Source organism: Python bivittatus, unplaced genomic scaffold (assembly GCF_059951505.1).
Source record: "Python bivittatus isolate LINGU-HERP-01145 unplaced genomic scaffold, Pbiv_v1 ctg000020_np1212, whole genome shotgun sequence".
NCBI classification, from domain to species: domain Eukaryota; kingdom Metazoa; phylum Chordata; class Lepidosauria; order Squamata; family Pythonidae; genus Python; species Python bivittatus.
In genome coordinates, this window is record NW_028277030.1 from 85,886,781 (window position 1) to 85,910,212 (window position 23,432).

The following is a 23,432-nucleotide window of genomic DNA, read 5'->3' on the forward strand; positions in this document are numbered from 1 at the left end:
ATCCTTGGAGGCCCTTTGCTCCAGATGCTGCCTCTTAATGCTGAAATTTTCTGTGACAAATCTCCCCTCATCCACAACAGACCTGGCTTACATTACAAAAACCTGGCTGAGTGAAGAAGGATGTGTCCACATTGCAGAAATGTGCCTTCTGGGGTTTTGGGGGTAGCAGTAGCCATGAGCTTAGGGGCAGGGAGATGGGTAGCTACTCTCATTCCCTGTACCTCAGGCAACCAGAGCCACTGTTCTTCAGATAGCCAGATAAAGGCCTTACTCTTGAAGCTGGGTATTGGGGACAAGTGGGGGTTGTTGCTACAGTCTTGTGAGGACACTGGGAATGAGGGTGATCCACTTGGGCTTGAGGTTGATCCACTTGGGCTTGAGGAAATGGACATGGTTCTCTGTGACATTAGTTCAGCCACCTGTAGTTCAGACTGTAGTTTAGATGGTAAAAGCCTCCAGAGAGGTAAAGGGATGTCAGCCCTTTGAGGTAGTCCAGACAAGAAACCAAAACCATGAGTATTAACACTACCTATATTGTAAGGTTACAGTAACAGAATCTTGCATGTCTGAAAGCACTTCTCCCTCCTTTGCCTTTACTTTCCAGAGAACTAGGGAGGTTCCCTTCTGAGGTACGTTCCACACCCCCATTCCTTCTGTGGGCTGAAATATTTTTTGTCTAACCATTGTCTAGGCTGCAGCTCATCTCCCAAGAATATTCTCACAGCCCATTACACAGGAGGCTGGGTCAGGATAGCAGTTAATGCATCCTTGAGAGAGGGGATGGTCCTGCCAGCTTTGAAGGAAGTAGTGGTATGTCATCTCTTCAAGAAACCATCACTTTACCCAGGAATATTAGATAACAATATTGTTCTCTCCAATCTTTTCTTTTTAGGAAAGGTGGTAGACCTGAAGTTACAGAGAGACATTTATTTATTTATTTATTTATTTATTTATTTATTTATTTATTGTTGCTCATCTCACATATGTGACTCTGAGTGGCTCACAAGTTAAAACAACAAAAAACAAAACTCATAAAAATTACAAAGTTAAACCAATTAAAACGAATTAACCAAGAAAGCATGGAACGTGGGAGAGTGCCGGCCATCAGCTTACAAACAATAAAGCCATCTTGCAGGCTCCACACCTCCACAGGGTCCCCAGACCTAATGGCACAACTGTGTCTTCAGATCCCTGGAAGAAGTGGATTATCTGGACCTTTTTAGTCCGTTTTCAGATTTGGATATGGTACTGAAACTACATTGATCACTTCTATGATTGAACTGTTGTAGGAATGGAGTAGAGGTTAAGCAGCTTTTGTGGGATTTCTTACAAGTTTTTGATACCATTGATCATGGAATCCCACTGCACTGCCTCCAAGAATGGGAAATGAGATGCACTGTTTTACAGCAGTTCTCCTCCTTTCGGAGGGGGCGGATTCAATCATAATCATAGTAGTGTGGGGAGAGATCATGCCTTAGGGGCCTCTGTGGTTGATGCTCTCACACCTCTTATTTAAATCTATATGAAGGTACTGAGTTCGGTCATCTTTCATCGTGGGCTCTGTTCAGATGATACGCACCTATATATCACAAGCTCAAGCTGAATAGGAAGCATGGTCATACCCTGGTGCCTGGAACCTGTTAGCTTCTGGATGGGGAAAATCAAACTCAGACTTAATCCTAGCAAGATAGAGCAGCCTTGGTTACAGAAACCTTCTGATTCCAGGGATATACTATCTTTAATACCTGATGAAGTTCTGTGTGCACAACTGGTTTTTAATCTGGGAGTCCTCCTGGACTTACAGCTTCTGCTCATAGAGCAGGGGGCAGCTATGGCAAATAAGGCTTTTGTATAGTTACCTAAGGTTGCACAAGTTATGACTATTCCTGCTCTCCTTACAGTCACTCTTGCCTTAGTCACCTCCTGCTTGGATTATTGCAACTTGCTGTACATGGGGATGTACTTGAAGACCACCTGGAAGCTTTAATGGGTCCAGAATGCAGCTGTCTGAGTATGATGGGAGTGTCAAAGCTCTCCCATGTAACACATGTGTTCAAGGGCTGCACTGGTTACCAGTTTGCTAGTGGGTGCTGTTCAAGGTGCTCAAAGCCCTACATGGCTCAAAACCTGGTTATCTGCAGGACTACCTTCTTCAGGACCTTCCTTCTGCTTGCCTAGTAAGGTCAGGAAGGATAGGCTTACTCAGGCTCCCTTGCTTTAGGAATTTTTTAAAGAGTCCTGATACAAGTTCTGATACAATTGATACAAGCAGTGAGACCCATTTTATGAGCTGTGTTTTGATGTTTGTCCCTTGGATGCTGAACTTTGTTATAATTGTAGTTGTAATTGTTGATGGTTATCTTATTGTACTGTTTTTGTTTAACTTGTTACTGAAAAGGGAATGTAAGAGGCTTTGGACTGCAGTGGCAAATAAGCCCTAGTAGATAGGTACAGTACGTAAACAAAGTTGTCCAAAACTTTGCTGATTTCAGTGAGAAATCCTGTATTTAAGAAGGCTGCCAGCTAATCATCATGCTCAACCAATTCTTGCAACTTATTAAGCCTTCAGTGAACATAAAGTTCCTTCAGCTTATAGGAGAGCTGGAGATCCAGTGGATGGGGGGTGGGATGGAATTTTGCTGATTCCCTTTTTCCCTTATAAGAAATTATTGTTACCATTTACTTAATGTAAGATAAGCAAGAGTTATTTACCTTACTTTATTTAAGATAAGTTTACTGACCATAAGAAAAAAAAAGGCTCCATTACAATCTGTAAGTGGTACTTTAAAATACTTGTTTTAGCACCAACAGAGTTTAGTTTCCATCGATAGTTTGATCTATGTGATTGTACTGAGGGAAGAAAAATGGAAAGATCCTCTTGAAGTTGAGTTTTTAAAAGCTTTTGAATTTAAATGCCTGTACTGTAGAATAAAGGCTAACAATCTGGTGCCTTCCCTATAGCTCCCTTCATTCACCTGTGGTATAAGCAATGCTCAGGAATTCTGGGGGCTGTACTCCAAACCTTGGGAAGGCCACATTGCCTGCTCAGCTTCAGAAAGAATCTGTCTGAGAATCCAGCACATCTCAATAGTTTATGAGTCTGAGATAACCACAATTATTTTTTAAAAACCCATTAAACATAATTTGGACTGAGACAGTTATATAAATTGAAATTTTGTCCAGAAATATAACACAATCATCTTATTGTGGTTCACAGAGAATATGTATCAATTTCTAGATGAAATGGAATAAAATCAAGAATATAAGCCGACCCAAAAAACTAATAATAAAGAAATTCGCCATGAACAGTTCCAATCCCTGTACATTTACAAATGCTTCAAACCTTAACATAATATGAAAATTGAAATGCTTCAAAAACTATTGGAACAGTATAGGTCAAATTTACCTCTTTTAATTCTGGAAAGATGAATGATTGGTAGTGATGGTGGTAATTTTTAGTCTAATATGTTCAGTTTTTATTGGCAGAAAAATAAAATAGTTCAAGCTTGGGACATTTCCAGGATGACCAAAGTCTTTTTTCACACTTGAAATGTGGCTTTTTGAACTTGGAATTGAGTATTTAGGGATTTTCACATTCCTATTCCTAACATTTTAATGGTTTTGACCTTTCTAACTCTATAGAATAGAATATAGAATGTGACTATAGAATCATGTCAGCTGCATAGACAGAATTAGTAACCTCTTGTAAAAAGTAGGCTCACTTCAGCATATGTGATTGATGTAAAGAGCATGAGAGTTTACATCATAGAAACTCCTATTCACACAGTGATTGCTCCCACATATTGGTGTTAGTATGCACCTGGTTTCTCCACAGGAGCCTCTATTCAACAACGTCCCCATGACAGCCATATAAGTGTTAGAGATCTCAGCAGAATACTTTGAATGTGATGTGCAGCAAAACGCCTGTACGTTACATGGTCTGTATAACATTGGAAATCTTAGTGCTATATAGTTGAAAGCTGAGGTGAAGTGTTTGTATATATACTTGTCACATGAGTTATGCATTCGTTGGACTAAGATTTCTATGGTTCATTTTCTGTTTAAATGGAAAACATACTTGTGGGCAAAACTATTTCTAAAATAAACACTTAATTCTGTGTTACATCGTTGAACCTGCAGTGTAACATTATGTGGTTTCAACTTCAACCCTTTAACAAGAAATTATTTATGTAAGTTGTCAAAGCCACACAATATAGGTGACTGTGAAAAAAGAAAAGAAATTGAGGCAGAAAAGGTGTATTAGCAACATTTCTTGACAAGCTCTCTTGCTGGCCTTTTCTTGTCTGTATAGAAGAATTTACTGAAAGTAAATTATTCATGACATCACCCTAACCTTTCCCCAGGTCAACTGTTTTATCCCCAGCCTGTTGAAATTAAGCACAACGTGAAGCTCAGGAGAATACTTCAGTGTTGATAACAGTTGCACAGAACAGAGATTCCACTGTGCAGTTGTTACGGCACACTCATTCACCAATATTGAGCCTCAGGAAAGGGCAACGTTTGCCCTATGTTGGTGCAGAGTATGGCCTTTTTGTGTTTTTGCATTGGGTTAAGCAGCAGAGTAGCGAAATTTAAAATGACACGTTCTCTGTTTTGTTTAAATATCATTTTTCCATAAAGAGAATTCTGTTACTTAAATGCAGTCTCAGTTTTATGTGACATGCATCTCAGAAACCATAGACAATTTAGTGAAAAGTGTTCTGTCCTTTTTTGAGATGCATTTTATCTGCTGATTGGTTAACACTGTGAAGGCTGCCTATAAGAGGCTGCACTCCAAAACCACAAGCAAGCTGTCTAACGAATACAACACGCTTATCCATAGATCAATTTTCAAAGATTATTGTCATATTCCACACTTTTCATAATAGTGATACACAGTTATTGCCAGTTTATACACACACACACATACACACACACATATATATAATGTAAATATATATTGAGAAAAAATATTATTCCAGACACATAATGAAAACTAAATAAAATTGTTTAAAAATAGCAATACAGTGGTGCCTCTAGTTATGAACTTAATCCGTTCCGTGACTCTGGTTGCAACTCGAGTTGGTCTCAAGTCGAGGTAAATTTTCCCATAAGGTTCAATGTAAATACGGTTAATCCGTTCTGCCCTCCGAATTTGGTCGCACCATGAGGCAAATTTCCCCATAAGGTTCAATGTAAATACGGCTAATCCGCCCTCCGAATTTGGTTGCACCCCGAGGTAAATTTCCCCCATAAGGTTCAATGTAAATATGGCTAAACAGTTCTGAAACATATGCATTTTATTTTTAAACCTCAAAAACCTTCCAAATGCCACAAAACACACCACAAGCCTCACTGAACGCCTCCTTGCTACCGCGATCTCACCCACAGGAAGCTGCGACCGCGTGGCAGCAGGGAAAATGGCCGTGGATCCGGTTCGTAAGTAGAGGCGGAGTTCGCATGTCGAGGTAAATTTTTGGGGCCGGAGCTGGTCGTATCTCGAAAAATTCGTAAGGAGGGGCGTTAGTAACTAGAGGTACCACTGTATTCATCAGATTTGGCCAAATCACAAATACAATACTGAGTCAGGCTGTTTGGGGAAGATTCACTAAATATTCTAATTGAAGCAGACCCAATCTGAGCCATTCATAAAGCTTTGTTAGTGATTTGGAGGGGCACAAAATGATTTGGAGGATGTGATGGAGTTTCCTGATGAACAGCTTTCGTTTCTAATCAGAGTGAAAACTCTTAGCCAGGCTTTCCAATCTCAATGCTTGGGAAGAGGGAAGTAATATCCTACAGGCTTATTCCAGGATTATTTCCCATTAACTCTAATGAGCAGCAATATTAAAAAAAAAAGTCCCCCGGAGTGTGTGAGGCCGCAGAGGCTGTAACATTTGGAAAATGCTAACTTACAATCTTGTCCCTTTGCCATCATGTATCTCACATCCCTTATTATCCTGTTGCATTTTTATGACTTTGGGACCAACTGAAGAGAACACAAAACTTCTTTAAACTATTTAAATCCATCATAGCTCCCACTGCATGTGTCCCTCGGAAACTGAGCAGGCTTCCCCCCTTACATGATTATGGCATTTATAGAAAAAAATTCTCCTCTCTGCCAATCTGCATGATTATGAATAGAGTTCCAGCAAGCTGGAGAAAAAGTTCCAGCTAGTTTTGTAAGTCTTACTCTCATTTTCTGGAAAAGGAGGGAGTTTCAAGGGGACGGAAGAAACATCTTCCTCCTCATCTGTTGTGCTAAGATTTCAAGTGATGGGAAAACTCTGCTTGAGATCCAGGAGAAATGCTATCAGTCAAAGTAGACCACACCAGAATATGTGAAGAAATAGCCTGTATGGTACAAAGCTGCTGCTTCTCATTATATTATAACAATAATATGGTTAGTACAAGGGAATTCAGGTTTGGGCCTGTCAGTGAGCATTTCATCATTTTTTTAGCTGAGGAGGCTCCGAAAGATGGAAAAGAGAAAATATATCCTTTTTCTTTTCCTACTATCTGACCCATCCCTGTACAAGAGAGGGAAAGAATTTGATGGTGTTGGATACACACACACACACACACACACACACACACACTCTCTATACATTATTGCAATGCTGCATGCATTTTCCTCCAGATTATTTATTGTGGAGTTCTTTAAAAACAATGCATTTTTTAAAAAAAGTATATTAAATGAATTAATATACTATTTTGCCCCTGGGGAATTCTCCAAATATATAGAAAGCACTGCTTTAATTTTTGTTGGCCCCATTTTTCTTCTAGAGTAATAGGTACTCAACCATCCAAATTTACTATTTAAAGAACTTGAGGAATGGGAAGACAGCTACTGAGGCTGAGAAATAAAGGTAACCGTAAAACAACCTATTGAGTTCAGGACCTGGGACTTTGAAGCAGAAACATCAACATCAACACAGATGGTTGATAGAGCTGACACAGAGTAAGAGTCATTTTCTGGATTATGTCCAGAAGATCTACTGCCTGCAATTCATCATTTATTGTTCTGTTCATTCATGGATTCCCTACTCCTTTCTTCTCCTTTGATTCCCGTCATTTAAATCAGCTATACTGCACTAAGTTTTCATTTAAATTCTCCAACATAAATCTCACTATAGATGTTCATTATGCATATATGACAGCTGAGTAGACAAGCAGTGGAAAGAATCCAAAACCGCACCTTTTGTTCCTTTCAGATGAACTTCAAACTTGTTCATTTGTGATATGATAAACTGAACTACAACTGCTAAAGGAACAAAACTGAATATAACTCTTACTGTGAAACAGAGAAAAGGAGCCAATGTAATGTAATGTTTATCATGCATTATCATTCTTTAACACCATAACATGGACATTCTATACTGTGCTTACTTGGATAAGGTTCCAGGGCTGTAACTGACAATTCAGAAAATGCTTTCTGCACTTTTGGACAGGTAAGTGCTTGTATATATCGGAATGCCAGCAATTCTATCATGACAGGGCTGATCCTGATTTAAAACTTCCCTTTGCCTGTGTTGCAATCTCTTTATGGATACTTCCAAACGTCATTTCCATACCCCAGTCTGACAAAAGTGGTTTGAAGCCAGTCCATAATAATCTTTTTTTGCTACTGAATAAGAACAGCAGGAACTGATCCTTCCTTCCTTCCAGCTATTTGATAAGAGAACTCCAAGAATAGCACTCAGTCATCACTTCCCCATCCTCATCTTTGTATGTACTTGCTCAGTGATTCTTTTGCCCTCCATGGGAGGTTGCTGTTTATATGAAGGAGATTCAGAGGCACTTTTTTTAGGAAGCCAGAGATGGAAAACTGCCAAATCACTGTGACAGCTGAACAGGAGAGACTATCTTAGTTCATGTGCCAAGGTGAGTCATGTTCCTGCTAATGGGAAAATGGTTACTCCCAAGCTTTGGTGCAGGACTTTGTCAAAGGCTTTCTGAGAGTCCAAATATATATAATCTATTTTTGGTGCCCTCAGAAAGGTGTAGAAAATTAGTGAGACAATACTTATCTTTGCAGAAACTATGTTTATTCTCTTCAATAAGGCTTTCCTACATGTTTGCTTTTTTTCTATCAAGTAAAATAAAATATGAAGGCTCAATCTGGTAGATATAGAATTAGGTAATCCATAATATAATGGTGGTATCCACATTACTATTCACCTCGGCTGGACCACCCTGGTCAGCATGGCCTCGAGGAGAAATGGAACCTGGAGTTTGTGATAGTGTTTTGTTCCTGAAGCAGGTCTGCACAACCTTAGTCACAACCAGTCAGTGGTCTGTGACATAATTTTGGCCCATAGATAATCAGCCTAGGCCTATTCCATTTACCATTTAATAGAAAATGTACCCTGCAGTGGTCAGGTTTTAGGGCTTTGGAGGGGGGCAGCTTTTGAGCTTTCTTTTCACAATTGAAAAAAGAAAAAGAACTCTAGATGGTGTGTATCTCTGTGTTCTCTCTTAGATTGCCATGATACCTGCATATCCATCCTAGAACAAGAATGCACACCTTATTTTGGGCTGAGGGCCACATTTAACAAAAAAAAAAGAGGAGGGCAAAGTCCAAAACTGATTTCAGTTCATTTGCTCTGACAATATTAGAGATACTGTGATGGTTTAGACAGTGCTCAGATGCTTATCAGATCAATAACAGCCCTCAGTCTCAAGCAAAGAAGTCCCATGGGATTCAAATTACTATTCCTTCCCAAAGGTTACTTATTTCATGTATCCCAAATGTAGTTAGTTTGTTCACAGACTACCTCAGGGCAGTTTGTTCTTACTGGTGAATTGACAATGCCAAAATACATTTCATATTTTGCCCAGCATTTTTAAAAAAAGAAGAGTCATTCCAATATGCAACATCTGAATAAAACAAAAAGAAATCACTCAGCTTGGAAAATTTTGTCCCTGGACAGTGTGGGCATAGGCCACTTGATGCAGCTTCCATGGGAGTTCCTTCAGTGGTAGTTGAACCATCCTCTGACCTGGTATATTGGAGGGACCTTCAAGACAAGGAAGCCCTAACACAGCTCCCACAGATATTTCAGATCCAACTGAATTGCTGAGAATAATTTGCAATCTAATTTCAGTTTATACAAATTAAGAATTTTCTTGTCTAAAAGTACTGTGAACTTTGATTCCTTTGGCTGGAATTGGATAGTAGAATAAGTATACTTTCATTATAAAACCTTTTTTCCACTGCCACATCTTATAATAGTTTTATAGGACTCATTTTTAAATAATTGCTAATATTCCAAATTGGGAGAAGCTGTGTGGGCTATAAGAGCCAGTAAAAACTCCAAAACAGAGGGGGAAGAAGAAGGAGAAGGAGAAGAAATCCTCTGCTGTTTTTTTTTTTTTTTTAAGTTCTATAGATGGGGAGAGAAAATATTGGCAAAAGTTTCTAAACCTCTGTAAATCAAACATCAGAAACATCTGGCTCACTCTCATATTTTATATCTTGAATACATCTGGATGTGACTTGATTAGGAATTAGAATTTTCTGGTTTAAATTCACAGCTATGATATAGAAAAATCTAGTTTCATTTGTATCAGCAAAAATATCAAGAGTCACGGGTATAGGATTAAAGAGGTATTATCAGCTCAGAAAACACAAATGGGGAGAAAGTATTAGATTTACTCAAAATGTAAACCCAGCCTTTTGGCTAAGATCAGGTATAGATACATTATATATTTGCCAATTTTTTGAAAGTGAGATTGGGAAAGCATGGCACTCATGTTTAACAAAAATATTTTGGGTATATTCTTCTGCTAGAACAATTGGGTAACAACTGATAACTTGCTAAGCTATACTGAGATAGTTGTGAATACCAATCCTACCAGTTCATTTGCCGATTTTGATAAAGTATCTTAAACAGTCACTTTCCCAGCTCCAGAAGATAACTTAACCCAACTTGTGCATGTTGGACTACAACTGGCTGGGCATAACTGGCATTTTACTACAAACTCTCAGATCAGGCTGGCATAAGGGACTATCTGGATCCCTGTGCAGAATCATAAGAAATGTGGGTAAGAAGAACATAAAAAGTGTGGATAATAAGCTTTAAATAGGTTAGGAATTTGTTTTACTTATTGCAGCACTCTAGTACAAAATGTTAATTCCCTAATTACGTACATCAATTTTCAGTAAATGATTGTGAAGCCTGAATAGATCCTGTCTCTATGGGAAAGATTGGCAACCCTGTAGGTAGAAGAGGTGCAACAGATATCAGCAAGATATGCCTTGAGTGTCAAACCACAAAAGTTGAGAAAACTCTGAACTATATTTTACAGGTTATCTATGACATGAACTGCAAGAAAGATGAATGAGAGTCTGGCAATGGAATGCTGTGGATTAGGTTCAGGGAGGCAAGCAGTTACTTGTGCTGCTTCAGCTCCATTCCAATCCCGTCTCTGGATAGTTCGGCAGAACTGGCAGGGCTCTACATGACTTGCCAGGAAACCTTCACCCCACCCCTGGCAATGCCAAGTTTCTATTGTTGAGAGGGAACATTTGGCGTCAGACATATCGTCTCTTCAAAGATCATAGCGATAGATTTGGAGAGCTATCCCGTAAACCACACTGTAACCCAACCATTTGTAGTTCCTAGATGGGCCTGGTTTCAAAAATGAGATGTCAGATCACACCCGGCTTGCACCCATCTTTTTAATTCCCTCACTCCCATCTCACACACTTGGTTGGATCTCTCAGGTCCTACAGCCTTGGCAGTAGAGGAGTGTGCTCCACCAGATTTTTCACAATGTTGCTTCTTACCAAAAGAATTAGCATCTTTTTGGCCCTATCCTAAATGGTGCCAAAACATACTTTAGTAAATAGGCAACATCCTGCAATTTATTCCTGAAGGCAAGCAGTCAGACATTAGCTTGAAATATTTATGCTTTATAATGATAGAACTTTGCCTTTGGCAATAGCCTGAAGATAGAAGGGCATGCATGCATCTGCCCAAAGCCATGTGAACTTTTTACTCAATCGGTGTTGCTGTGCCTTCTGTTTCATTTTGTTACTTGTTGGCTTTAGCTGTTGTATTGTTTTCAGTATGTAAGTTTACAGAGAGATTTTATTATTAGTGAAATAATTAATTGTAAATTATTTTCTAATTGTTCCTACTTTTGGGAACCCTAATAATTATAAAAATTGCACAAATAAATATTACATTTGCTTGAATTTAAGAGAAACACATACCCAGCACAGCAAGAGTAGACATAAAAATTAGTACCGTATTTCTTCCCTTCCTCATCCAGGGTTACCAACTCCAGCTAAAGCCTGTTTAGGACATTTCTCTTCCAGCCAATAAACATTTGCTTAACACACACACACACACACACACAGACACACACACACACGTCTATACCTATTTATAAGTATGCAAATGCCAGTTAAAAGTCACACTAAAAAAGGCAGAAGAAGAGAAGAAATGAGTTTATATTGATTGAAATAGTGACTTCTAATTAAATACTGAAATAAGATGTTTCTCTTATAAAAGTAACTGATTCTCCATATGCATCTTCCAACCACACATTCTCACATATAATGTCCTCTCACACACAGAAACACATAAGTACCTCAACATAGACCCTTTCTCCTTTTAGCAGAAAAACCCAGAGGGAAATAAAGAAGAGGATGGAGGTGGGGATAAGGTGAAAGAGAAAGGAATGGTGGTGGTGGAACCAAAACTGGATGGAGATGAGAAGGGAAAAGCTAACTGGACAATCAACAACAAATAAAAAAATGTTGATGGGAGAAACTCCAAATGCTATCTATAGCCTGAAGCATTTGAAGGGTGAACTTCTCTAGGATTAAAAAGGGTCAGATGGAGGTCCTGAGCAAACAGAATATGAAGACTCCAATTGATGGAAATTAGGCTAAGATTACACAAAACATTTCTTTATGGTGTCACCATCAAAAACATACATACCAATGTAAGAAAATGGATAAAATTTCCTTTAGAGTCAACAAAAACTATCTTTGGCAGAATTATATCTTCGATAACCTGAACAGCTTCACTATATAAAATTATGAACTTCTGCTCTGTTCTATAGAAATTCTCTGAACCTTAGATGATTTAGCCAAGGTCAGATTCTGAACGATCCTAAAATGCAAATATCCCACAATATCTATTTTCCACCTCAGATGCAGCCCCCCCCCCCAAATAAAGCAAACTAAAGTAATGCAAACAATAAAGGACAGAAATCTTTTTCCATGTTAGGTTGTCCTGGAGCCAAGAAGAATGAATTTCTGACCAGTGTTCTGGATGCACTCTCCACAGATATGGTGCATGCTGTCTCTGATCCGGCAGTGTCTTCCAGCAGGTGGGTTCTTCTTTCCCATCAGGAGTGGACATTTCCTCCTTTTCACAAAACCTGTGCAAGATTTTGCTGTCAGGCAAATTATATTTTTACTTCTCTCACTGGATCTGTGGTGTTTATCAGCATTCCATAGCTGACTATGGGCCTCTGTCTTTAGAACATTCACTGATAGTCCATTTGAGATGGGTTTCACAATATGATGGCTGAAAAATACTGTTGCAATAACAAAATAAGAGCTGTATTTTAAACAATAACATTCCAATTTATTTTGTTTGTTTTTAGTACCTATAATACACATTTCATATATCACAGATAAAGTAATAGTAAGAATCTAATCCATATAAACATAAAGCAATCTTTATTGGATATTATTTCTTTTTGATGTGGCAAACAGGAATATAAAGAATCAGGTCTTGTATGGATTATATTATTTTTGTTTTTTTCTGTTGCTTTTATTCTGTTGTATGCTGCTCAGAACTGTTTGGAATAGAGTGGCATAGAAATGTCAGCAATAAAAAATAAAATATAGCAGAACACAGCCCTAATTAAAATTACTTATAACTAAAATGCTTTGAAAGCAAGGGGATTCAGTCTACTCGTGACTAACTCAATTTCAACCAGATTGAATAGGAAGTACTCTTAGCTGGGTCTGCGCCATAAGACTGTGGAAATAAAAGATTCCAGACTCTATTCTGTAAGAGGGGTGGGTAAGAAGACAAATTTGGGTCTACTAGTACATCTGTGTGTGCTTTATAGAAGGTTGGCCAGGATTCCTATGTAAGATCCAGAGTTTATCAGCTTAGAACAGACTCACTGACATAATTAATTATGAGTTTAAGTTTTAAATAAGACTAAATCTGCATTTAACTGGCTGCCTGCCAACTTTCAAATAATAGTACATTTTAAAATTCCCCTTTAAGTTGCTGAAAAAGGAACGGTTAGAAGAAAACCAAACTCAAATCCTTTTACATGAAGGGATGTGAATTTCTGTTGCAGCCCCTTATACTTTGAAACAGCCCCCTTCTTGAGCTAAGTTAGCGCCCATCTTGATGGCCTTCTGGAGGTTGGTAAAAACTGAGTTTAGGGAGAGGTGAGGGAATGCCATCTATTCTTTGTATTATAGATCTGGATTTGTGGTATTATTTCAGTTTTAATAGTTTCTGTTTTTAGAATTTTTTTGTTGTAAACCACTGGGAATCCTAGTAGGTTATGGTGGAGAGAGAAAGAGGAAGAAAGAGACAAAGATGGATGGATCAACAAAACAGTGCAGCCCAGATGCTTTAGCAGCCTCATAAATACATGCAGTGGTTGAAGTGAAATGGACAATTCAATTTTATTAGGAATGAAAAAATAGAATAAAGGTTAGCATTAGTTACATATATGAACTGTGGGATGAAGAAATGGAATATCCAGTCTTGGAAATCAGCGGGTCCAGGTTTTAAAAAATGTAAAATATGTGTCTTATAATTTAAGAATGAAGTCAATTCACCAGAAAATATTATTTTGTATCTATTGGTCTCTTCAAAGAATATTTTTAAAAAATTGCATATCAGATTTTTTTGTGCTGGCATTGTTAGAAATGTTAACAATAAATTTTAACAATGAATATTAATTGGCTTTGTCCAGCCATAGCTTTGTTTTGATTTTAAATCATAACATATATTAAAATATTTTGTCAGAAAGCTGTAATAGTTAAAGATGTAAATTTGATGTTAAACTATATTCTTAAAATATGGATTTTGTCATTTTTTTTTGCAAAGCTTTATGATAATCTTATGCAAATGGAAAGAAACATCCCTCTGATATTGAGGAAATTATTCAGGATATGAGTTTTTGAAAAGTCATTATATTCAGAAAATGAGACGATGAAGCAATATGTTTCTATTTGGACTAGATTTAATAGCAAGCTTAAAGACTGAACTATTTCCATACTGATACTAAATTTATATTATATACAATCTTTTAAAAAAAATTTATTAGGTTTTTAATATTTTTGTTATTAGTTTATTTTAATCACACTAATGCATGAAGGTTCCTTTTTCATTGTATAACCACTGCTGTATGTTTTTCTGTTAGTGTAGTTTGTATTTCACTATTTAAAAAATTAAAATTGATTTAAGAAGGGAGGGAGGGAAGAGGAAATATTTCAGCAGTAATGATCCAACAAAATGGCATATTTAAATCCAATTCAAACCCTCATTTCCCAATGAAAATCTCTTGAAATCAAAGGAATTTAAAATCCACAATCTGCCTAGTTAATTACAATACATTTGTGTTTCAGAGTTAAAGAAACAGAACTGAGACACAAGTCACAGTGACTGACAAGTGTGATTTAAAAAGCAGAGAGAACTAAAATATTTTTTTTCAGAACATGCCTATAATATGGAAATTAGCTGCACTGATGCATGTGATACCTTGTTTGCTTTAATAACATTGAATGTTTAATCCTACACATGTCTACTCTAGAATTAGTCCTACTGAGTGTAATAATAAAATTATAATGGAACTGAGGGAAGTGTAGGTATATAAGCAGACAATACAACCTTTTAAAGTATGTTGAAGAATTAACTTGAGATTTTCCATCTTTTCTTCGTGCCATTCATTCAAGAGATTATGGGAGAGAAGACAAATGGTGGACAATCTCATTGCAGAGAAGCTTTCCTACAGTTTATTGATCTTCCCATGCAATGTGCAGCGATACAGGATTGTTGTGCATATTCTAGTGTGCGTTACCTCCTGGCATGAGATGGTGACAAAGAGAAATTGTAGCGTAGTTCTTAAATACTTAAACTAGACCTGCAGGAATTGAGGTTCCAGGTCATTCTCCCCAAAGCCTTGGGCGAGACCCAGAGGCCTCTAGAAGCTGTTACAAAAGTGTTGTTTTTAATTGACCAAAGGGGAAATGTTTAAAATATGAGCAGTCATGTTAATTAATTAATTAATACACTAATTAATACACTACCTTAGGGTAGTGGTTAGGGCACCAGGCTAGAAACCAGGAGACCGTGAGTTCTAGTCCCGTCTTAGGCACAAAGCCTGCTGGGTGACCTTGGACCAGTCACCCACTCTCAGCCCTAGGGAGCAGGCAAGGGTAAACCACTTCCGAAAAACCTTGCCAAGAAAACTGCAGGGACTTGTCCAGGCAGTCACCAGGAGTCAACACTAACCTGAAGCCATGCGTGCACGCACATATACACACAGTAATATTAATTGAATTGAATTTAAATATAAATTGAATCAAATAAATCAAATTTAGTTTTTTCCTAAATTCTACTTTCCAAAATGCTACTCTTCACTTTTCATCACTCAACCAGTTAATGAACTCCTTCTTTTGTAGGCTTTCAGAACCAGATCCAAACCATACACTGGAGGAAAGAGTTGTTCATTGGTATTTTAAACAACTGGATAAAAATGCTAGCGGTGACATCGGCAAAAAAGAAATCAAGCCTTTTAAGAAATTCCTGAGGAAAAAATCCAAGCCCAAAAAATGTGTGAAAAAGTTTGTGGAATATTGTGACGTGAATAATGACAAATCTTTGACAGTTCCAGAACTAATGGGTTGTCTGGGTGTAACAAAAGAAGACAACAAAGCAGATACAAAGAAACGCCATAGTAAGTGGAGTTCCTTACTAGCTCTCGTACTGTTTAGCTCAGTGTTTTTTTTAACCTTGGCAACTTTAAGATGTGTGGACTTCAACTCCCAGAATTCCCCAGCCAGCATTCTGGGAGTTAAAATCCACATATCTTATAGTTGCCAAGGTTGAAAAACACTGGTTTAGCCGCTACTAAATCTTGATGAGATGAGTCGGCAAAAGCAGAGGAGTGGAGGCTACTTCTTGGATTCCTTAATGAGATATTTGTGACTCAAATCTAGAACGGTTGTTAGCAAGCCCTAGAACTATCCCACTCCTTCTGGGGATGATTTCTTACTGTGGCATCCTGGTATTGCTTCCATTTCACCCCCAGTTCATCCCCAGTTTTTATTCCCAGTTTTTATTTATTTCAGTAATCACCTCAGTTTTTATTGGATTATTTTGGGATATTTCCAGTCACTTAAAAAAAAAAAAGTTAAACATTGGTGTATTTCTGCAAACCTGGAAGTTCCCCAGCCTAGCTAAAATCTTCCTCTTGAGAGCGAATGGTGCTTTTTCAGCTGCATGTACAATGGTGCTTACAATCACAACATTTGAGGCAGAAAGAATGGTAAAGGCAGAAATTAAAACAGTAAAAAGCAAAATTTTGGAAATGAGCAAAAGTCTAAAGGCAGAAAGTTCTGGAAAGAAATGTCATCCGGCAGTCAGAAAAAGGGCATGTACGAAATGTGGTGATCCCATCAGACACTATTCAGCATGGGAGAAAGCACCTTACCAACGGTTAAAAGTATGTCATGAAATATAATTGACAGTTATTAATTTAAAAGAAATAGAAACCCTTAGAATTCCCTAAAACAGATAAAATTATTATAATGCACATACAAAATGGGCAGAACTTCAATCATACCTCTGTGACCACCATCTTTACTTTTTTTACCTTACTCTGGAGACCCTCCTGAATAATATAGCTTACAAGAAAAAGTGAATAAAGTGGAGTGTCTTGACTTTTCCTGAAAGCAGAAAAGAATGGTGGCTAAGCATAATTTCTGAGACTAGGTCTTTCTTTTATAATATGTGTGTGTATGTGTGTGCATGCACGTGCATATACACATAAACGCCCATACACACATACACCTATAATCAATTTTTTTGCAAATACAGTCTAGGGTGAGCTGATACCCCAGTTTTGGCAGGACAGTCCCAGTTTGGGGTGAGATTTCTTCCAAGATGTCCCATTTTCCAAGGGCCTGTCCTGGCCAGGAGCAGCAGGACTTTCACCTTGGGAAAGGTGGCATGGGAAATGACTTCCATGTTTGCTGCTTATACAAGTAGAAGCTACCATACCCGGCCCACAAAAATCCAGACAATGCTAGATGGCAGCAAGGAGATATAGAGGATTCTGACTTTAGGCTTACACTGATGGGTTGTCTAGTTTTTTGAAGTCCAAATATCACAGCCCTCACTTCAGAATATTATGGAGAGTGGGCAGCTGCAGAAAGCAGTGAAAGTAATAGGCATAGGAATGGGATTAGATCAGTGTTGTCCAAACTTGGCCACTTTAAGAGGAGTGGACTTCAACTCCCAGAATTCTCCAGCCAGCCATGCTGGCTGGGGAATTCTGGGAGTTGAAGTCCACTCCTCTTAAAGTGGCCAAGTTTGGACAACACTGGATTAAATAATTAGGCTGTCATGATAGTGTCTGGGGTTTCTTTCAGGCCTCAGCTTTGGGGGTGCTTCCTAGTGGCAGGGGAGATGGGGATGGAAGAAAAGACTACTTCCCCCCCCCCCCATTCCTGAATGAAAAAGGGATCTATTGCTTGTTAGTCTTCCATTAATTTGCCTTGACTTAGAAATCATTATGCAACTATGCACAAGCACAACAGGAAACAGAAAGTGTTTGGAATTACTGAAAGCTGCTTCATTACAGATAAGCCCTTCCAAACCTTATATTCCTCTGTGTGTGTGTGTGTGCGTGCGCGTGTGTGTGATTTTTGCATGGAACTTCTGGGAAACTGAATTATAGATTAACACAGGTAAATATGTACATTCATACAAATTAATGTGTCCTGGTTTTTACCCTTGGAAATCTGGTTGCCCTAATACAGTTTAATTTAAAAAATAAAAGGAGAATGAACACAGTCCCTCCACAGTCTGTTATCATGCAGATAGACCACTTCTAGCATCTCCACCTTTTCCTGGCTGTAAATAATTGGACTCGCCCAATCTCCAGTCTAGTCTCAGTCTGAAGTTTTGGGGGCTCAGTGAAAGAATCAGAGCTTTTCCCATGAGCCAAGGAAGCCCATCAAATCTGTAGGATCTAGATGTGCTGTTAAGGAGTAATATCACTGCACATCTGGAAAGTTTAAAGTTCTGTTTAAATTGTTGCATAGAATCCTGCTTACTCTCAAATAACTTCCTGTCTGTTTTGTTCTTCAGCAGTTCCCAGAAGACATGCGGAAAGCACTCCTTCCAACAGGCAGGTAAGTACAGGAAGGGGAAAAAAGGAACCTTCCCATTCTCTTGATAGCATTTGGAATCTGCCCAGCTTGGCGACCACACTGGAATGAGAAAGCATTTACAAGGTAACTACCCAAAGTCACCTCTGCAAGGAGAGAAACTAGCCACAAGGATATAAAATTACCTCTCATTTGCTGCCACTTCCTTGAGATTTATCCTCTCTAAACTAGTAAGGAATTTAGTGAAGGTTTTTCACACCTTTGGAAGAATCTCACAGAGACCAAAAGCGCTCCTTTCTGCATCACTCCGTGGCTTAATTCCCTGAACATCTCTTACATTTTGAACAAGGTGGCCTGAAAACTCTAACTCTGGCAGAATTCGGAACTGCCCCAACCGGTTATTTTGATTATGTAATCGCTGTGGCTGTGGGCATGCGCCCTACTCTTCATTCAAAGCCATAATTGGCTTTCTTTTTCTCCCTCTGGCCTCCCCCAGCTTTCCAGTCATCTGATAACATGTAAAGTATATAGAGCAATAGTGCTATCTTTTCTCTTTTTCTTAAAGAATTATTTGATCCAATATTTCTGCTGATTCATTCTCAATTATTTTAAAAGCTCGTCCTGTGAAGTGATAGCCTTGAAATGGTCCTAGCTGTACAAACCATCTGTTGGCAGTTAACTGCTACAGCAATGGGAGGCCATAAAGGTTCCTCACAGATGCCAAAGGGGGCTTTCATTATGAGAGCCCTCACTTGAAAGGAAGGCTTTGGAACTGAATATGCCTGACAAGAAACACTTAAAAAGAAACTACTTACCTTAAAGACCGCAATCAGCTCTGTTTCCATTAAAGAATGGGCCATAGAGATAATAAGAATAAGGGATCCAAGACACAATACACACATTATGAACAGTGAAGGGGCAATAGACCGCAATCAGCTCTGTTTCCATTAAAGAATGGGCCATAGAGATAATAAGAATAAGGGATCCAAGACTCAATACACACATTATGAACAGTGAAGGGGCAATAGAGATGTGGTCTAAAACACTTTCAGACTGTAGGTGAGAAGTCATGTCTTTGAATGGCCTTCATTTAGTAAACTAGCATTTATGAAAAAGGATTGTGCTAAAATATAATTTAACAGAGAAAGAAAGTTTTTTTCTGTATAAGGTAGTAGGGGGAAGCATTCATACCTGAGGTAACCATGGCTGCTATTGTGAAGTGGTGTGACCCAGGAGATCCGAACAACCTAACTTTCACTATAGTCTGACCTCCAAGGTGAGATATAGGTCCCATCGTCTCAGCCACACAAATATAGGACTTTGGATGGCCAAATGCTGTACCTGAGACTGAGGGCTTCAGGACAGGATTATATGTTCTCTGAAGAACAGCCAGAGAACAGAGAAGGACCCCTGCCCTGGAGTGAGAAAACAGGGAAATTGGGGTTACCTCTGCTTCTTCTGCCTACACTGAATCAGAACTGGGGGTCTGAAGTTGGATGGATGGAAGGCTGAGGGCCAGCTGCTTTGTTATTAGAAGATGGAGTTGGCATGTATGATTTGATAGTGAATAACTGCTAAGTGAGGTTATTCTGCTCTGTTGTATTGTAGTTGGACTTCAGTAAGAACATTGTTAGCTGGCACTTGGTTGATTGATGAGAAGCTAGGTTACTGAGTAGATCAGAAAAGGAGGAGAGGATAACAGTAAGGATAAGCAGGAGAAAGTATGGCAGTAAATGTTGCAGTGAACTGTTCCATGGGAAGACAGAAATTTACTGCAATGTCTGATCCAGGGCCGCTCTCAACTCATCAGCCAGATATCCAGATTACTGAGCACCTTGGATTCAGGTGGATGCGTTTGAACACCAGGTCTGTCTGCAAAGAAATCTAAATGTGTCCAACACATGTAGCTGGCCATACATGAGATCTCACCTTTAACTTGAAGCATATGTTATGTGATCTAGTTCTAAAGGATGTTTCCATCAGTCCCTTTCTTGGGATTAACCAGAGCCACCAGACTTTCCAGGGAGAAGGGGCTGATTTCAGACAGCACATGATTTTCTCAGCAACTTTGAGAATAATTCTGTTGGACACCTTGTTAGTTCTGAAATACAAATATATCCAAGTTGCTGGACAGGACTTTTCTGAGTTTTCCCTGAATGGAGACTCCTTACCTGGCCACTTAACTCTGGGAAATGAAGCAGGTGAAGAGAAGCCTGAAGCAACCCTGACAGAAAATGAAAAGCTAGCGTGACCATAACAAATGCAGTTCTGATTCAAGCCTATTCTTGCAATCAGGGGGCAAAGTGTTGTTGTTATTTATTAGATGTATAGGCTTCCTGACGCTTATCACAACACCATCCATCCATGTCAGCCAGCTGTACTGCTAATACCGCCCAATCTCTGTTAGGAAAATATAGGCTAGAAGAACTGATTGGTGTAACTTGCAATAATCTGGCTGAATGTTTCATGGATAATATCACTTGCATTTGCTTTGAGTTGGAAGCCAGATAGATGGAATCTACTGAGATTGCAGAGGTGATGCCTTGTGATGTTACCTGGAAACTTTTTAAACATGTGGATCTCATGGAAGTGATCTCTACTACATGAAGACTCCCACCCACCTAGCTGATTAAAGTGGCCATAAAGGGATTAGGAGTTGAATCCAGGTAGTAATCAACACTTTTTTAAAGGAAGGAGAGGATCCAAGTCTTCTGAAAGAGGCACTGGTTTGCCTACTTCTCAAGAGGCCTAGCTGGATGCAATGGAATTGGATAACCATCATTGTATTTCCAAACTCTCCTTTTTGGAAGTTGTTGAGAAAGTGGTAGAGCTGCAATTATAGAGGTCTCTGGAGGACACAGATTATATGGCAATCTGATTTCAGACCCAGACATGGGATGGAACTTGCACTTATGGATGATCTGTGGTAGGACCTGGAAGGAGGAAGCACAATCATTCTAGTTCTACACATTTCAAATTCCTTCAATACAGTGGATCATAGTATCCATCTAGACCATCTGTGAGGGCAGGGAGTTGAAGGCACCATATTATGCTGGTTCTGATTCTGCCTAAGTAATTGAGACCAGTCAGTGGTGACAGGGTGAGAGGTCAGTCCCTTGGGTGCTCCTTTATGGGGAATCTCATGGTTTGATCCTCTTTCCTGTTCTGTTTAATGTCTGCATTAAGCCACTATCCATTGATTTGGGCTGTGGTATCGACATTCTGATGTTTATCTCCACCCCAGACCTAATGGGAGATGCAGTAGAAGTTCTGGCTCTGTACCTGGAGGCTGTTGGGGTCTGGATGGAGAGAAGCAAGCAAAATAGAATGGCCATTTATTTGAAAATTGATTCTAGGATTTTGCCAGCTTTGACTCTTGATGGAGTTATGCTTTCCCAGAGAGAAGTGACTCACAGTCTAGGACTCATGGACCCTTGGACTCATGGCTCCTGCTGGAAGAGAGGTGTCAGCCATAAGAGGGCTTTTGCCCAGCTTTGGCTGGTGTGCAAATTACGGTTTTATCTGGAACAGAATACACTATTATGCCCTTGTCATCTTGCCATTAGATTGCTGTAATTTGCTTTACATATGGCTGCTCCTGAAGACCATCTAGAAACTTCAGCTGATCCAAAACGCAACTGCCCACTTGACATACTGATCAGGTTAATGGCAAGACTGAGACTGACTTCACTGCTGTGAGAGCTGCACTGGTTACTAGTATTCTTTCTGAGTGCAATTCAACGTGTTGGCAATTACCTTTAAAGCTGACTATGGCTCAGGACCTGGGTATCTAAGAGATCATCTCTCCTGAACAGATTCTGCCCACCATACCTGGATTGCCAGAGACTGCCTGCTAAGGATCCCCATCTATCAGGTGGTGTGACAGGAGGAGGCTGATGGTGGGAGTTCTTTATGGAATCTCCCCCCTGGAACAGAGTGCCTCCTAAACTGAGGATGCCCCCCACCCCCGCATTACCTTCCTGAAGTTGGTAGAAACCTGTCCCTTCTGGAAAGCCTTTGGAACTGACTCTGAAGACATTGGAACCCATATTAGTTTTAATGATATAAATATTGTATTCATTGTAATTTGAATTATTTCCTGTGACTGTTTTATTAGTATTATTAATTGTAATCTACTTAGAGTTCATTTAAATATTGATGCAGGTATACATCTCACACAGAGAGAGAAGAATCAGGAGGGCTTCAGAACAAAGCACCAGTTTCTACCCACCCACCAGATTTACTTTCTATGAATTAATATGGTAGCTAGAGGCAAATCAGTGTTCCTCAGAACTTTATTGCTTACCATGGAAACAAAGGATAAAAAGAGATAATTGTTTGCAGTGCAAATCTTTGATCATTGATAGCCGATCATTTCGAGATCCCGTTGTGATATATTTAGTGGCACAGAATATTCTAATTGCAATGTATTTTTCTCAGAATATTAGTAAATCTGTTCTTGATTGTTTTAATATCATGAGGTATACTACAGTAATATACATATGAGATACTATTTTTCAAATTTTTATTGACAGCAAACCTCAAAGAAGCAAGGCTGAATACTTCATATCCAAGGCAGATCTCTCGGACATGTGGGAGACTCCCTCACCAAAGGTCAATAAGGAGCAACCATAGTATTTGCACTTTGTACTTTAAATGTAAATTCACTTTGTAGAAATGAGATATTTAAACAGACATTTTTTTAAAAATCTGTGAAAATGTAGTAACAGCTTATTTTAAACAATTACCACATACAATGTATGTGTCTTTTTTTGTTGTCTGAAATCTGTATGTGTTGGAGATGTAAAAGTTTGCATTTAATCTGTTTTAAAAAGAATAATGTTCTGTCTGATAGAATGAATATATATATATATATATATATATATATATATATATATATATATATTCCTTTTCAGTAGAATTGCTTATTTTCTATGTAACCATTAATAATATTATTGAACCAGCTTGATCTGAAGTCTACTGAACTCACAATGCTACATAATCTATGTTTGAGGTTGCAATTTCTTAAGGCCACATA

General features: G+C 38.7%; 1 protein-coding gene across 6 annotated transcripts in view; it reads left to right on the forward strand.

Annotated features, from left to right (window-relative positions):
- SMOC2 (SPARC related modular calcium binding 2) overlaps nucleotides 1-23,198 on the forward strand; it is a 137,572-nt gene extending 114,374 nt beyond the window's left edge. For 4 of the 6 annotated variants that reach the window (XM_015887983.3, XM_015887984.3, XM_088151139.1 and 1 more), the window contains 4 exons: nucleotides 12,246-12,348; nucleotides 15,683-15,957; nucleotides 18,375-18,418; nucleotides 22,930-23,198. In XM_015887983.3, the coding sequence (XP_015743469.1) occupies nucleotides 12,246-12,348; nucleotides 15,683-15,957; nucleotides 18,375-18,418; nucleotides 22,930-22,953 (446 nt within the window). In that variant the 3' untranslated portion in view covers nucleotides 22,954-23,198. The remainder of the gene's footprint in view (nucleotides 1-12,245; nucleotides 12,349-15,682; nucleotides 15,958-18,374; nucleotides 18,419-22,929) is intronic. The other 2 variants (XM_007427715.4, XM_007427713.4) reach the window with 1 other exon arrangement.
- Nucleotides 23,199-23,432: the final 234 nt, after the last annotated feature.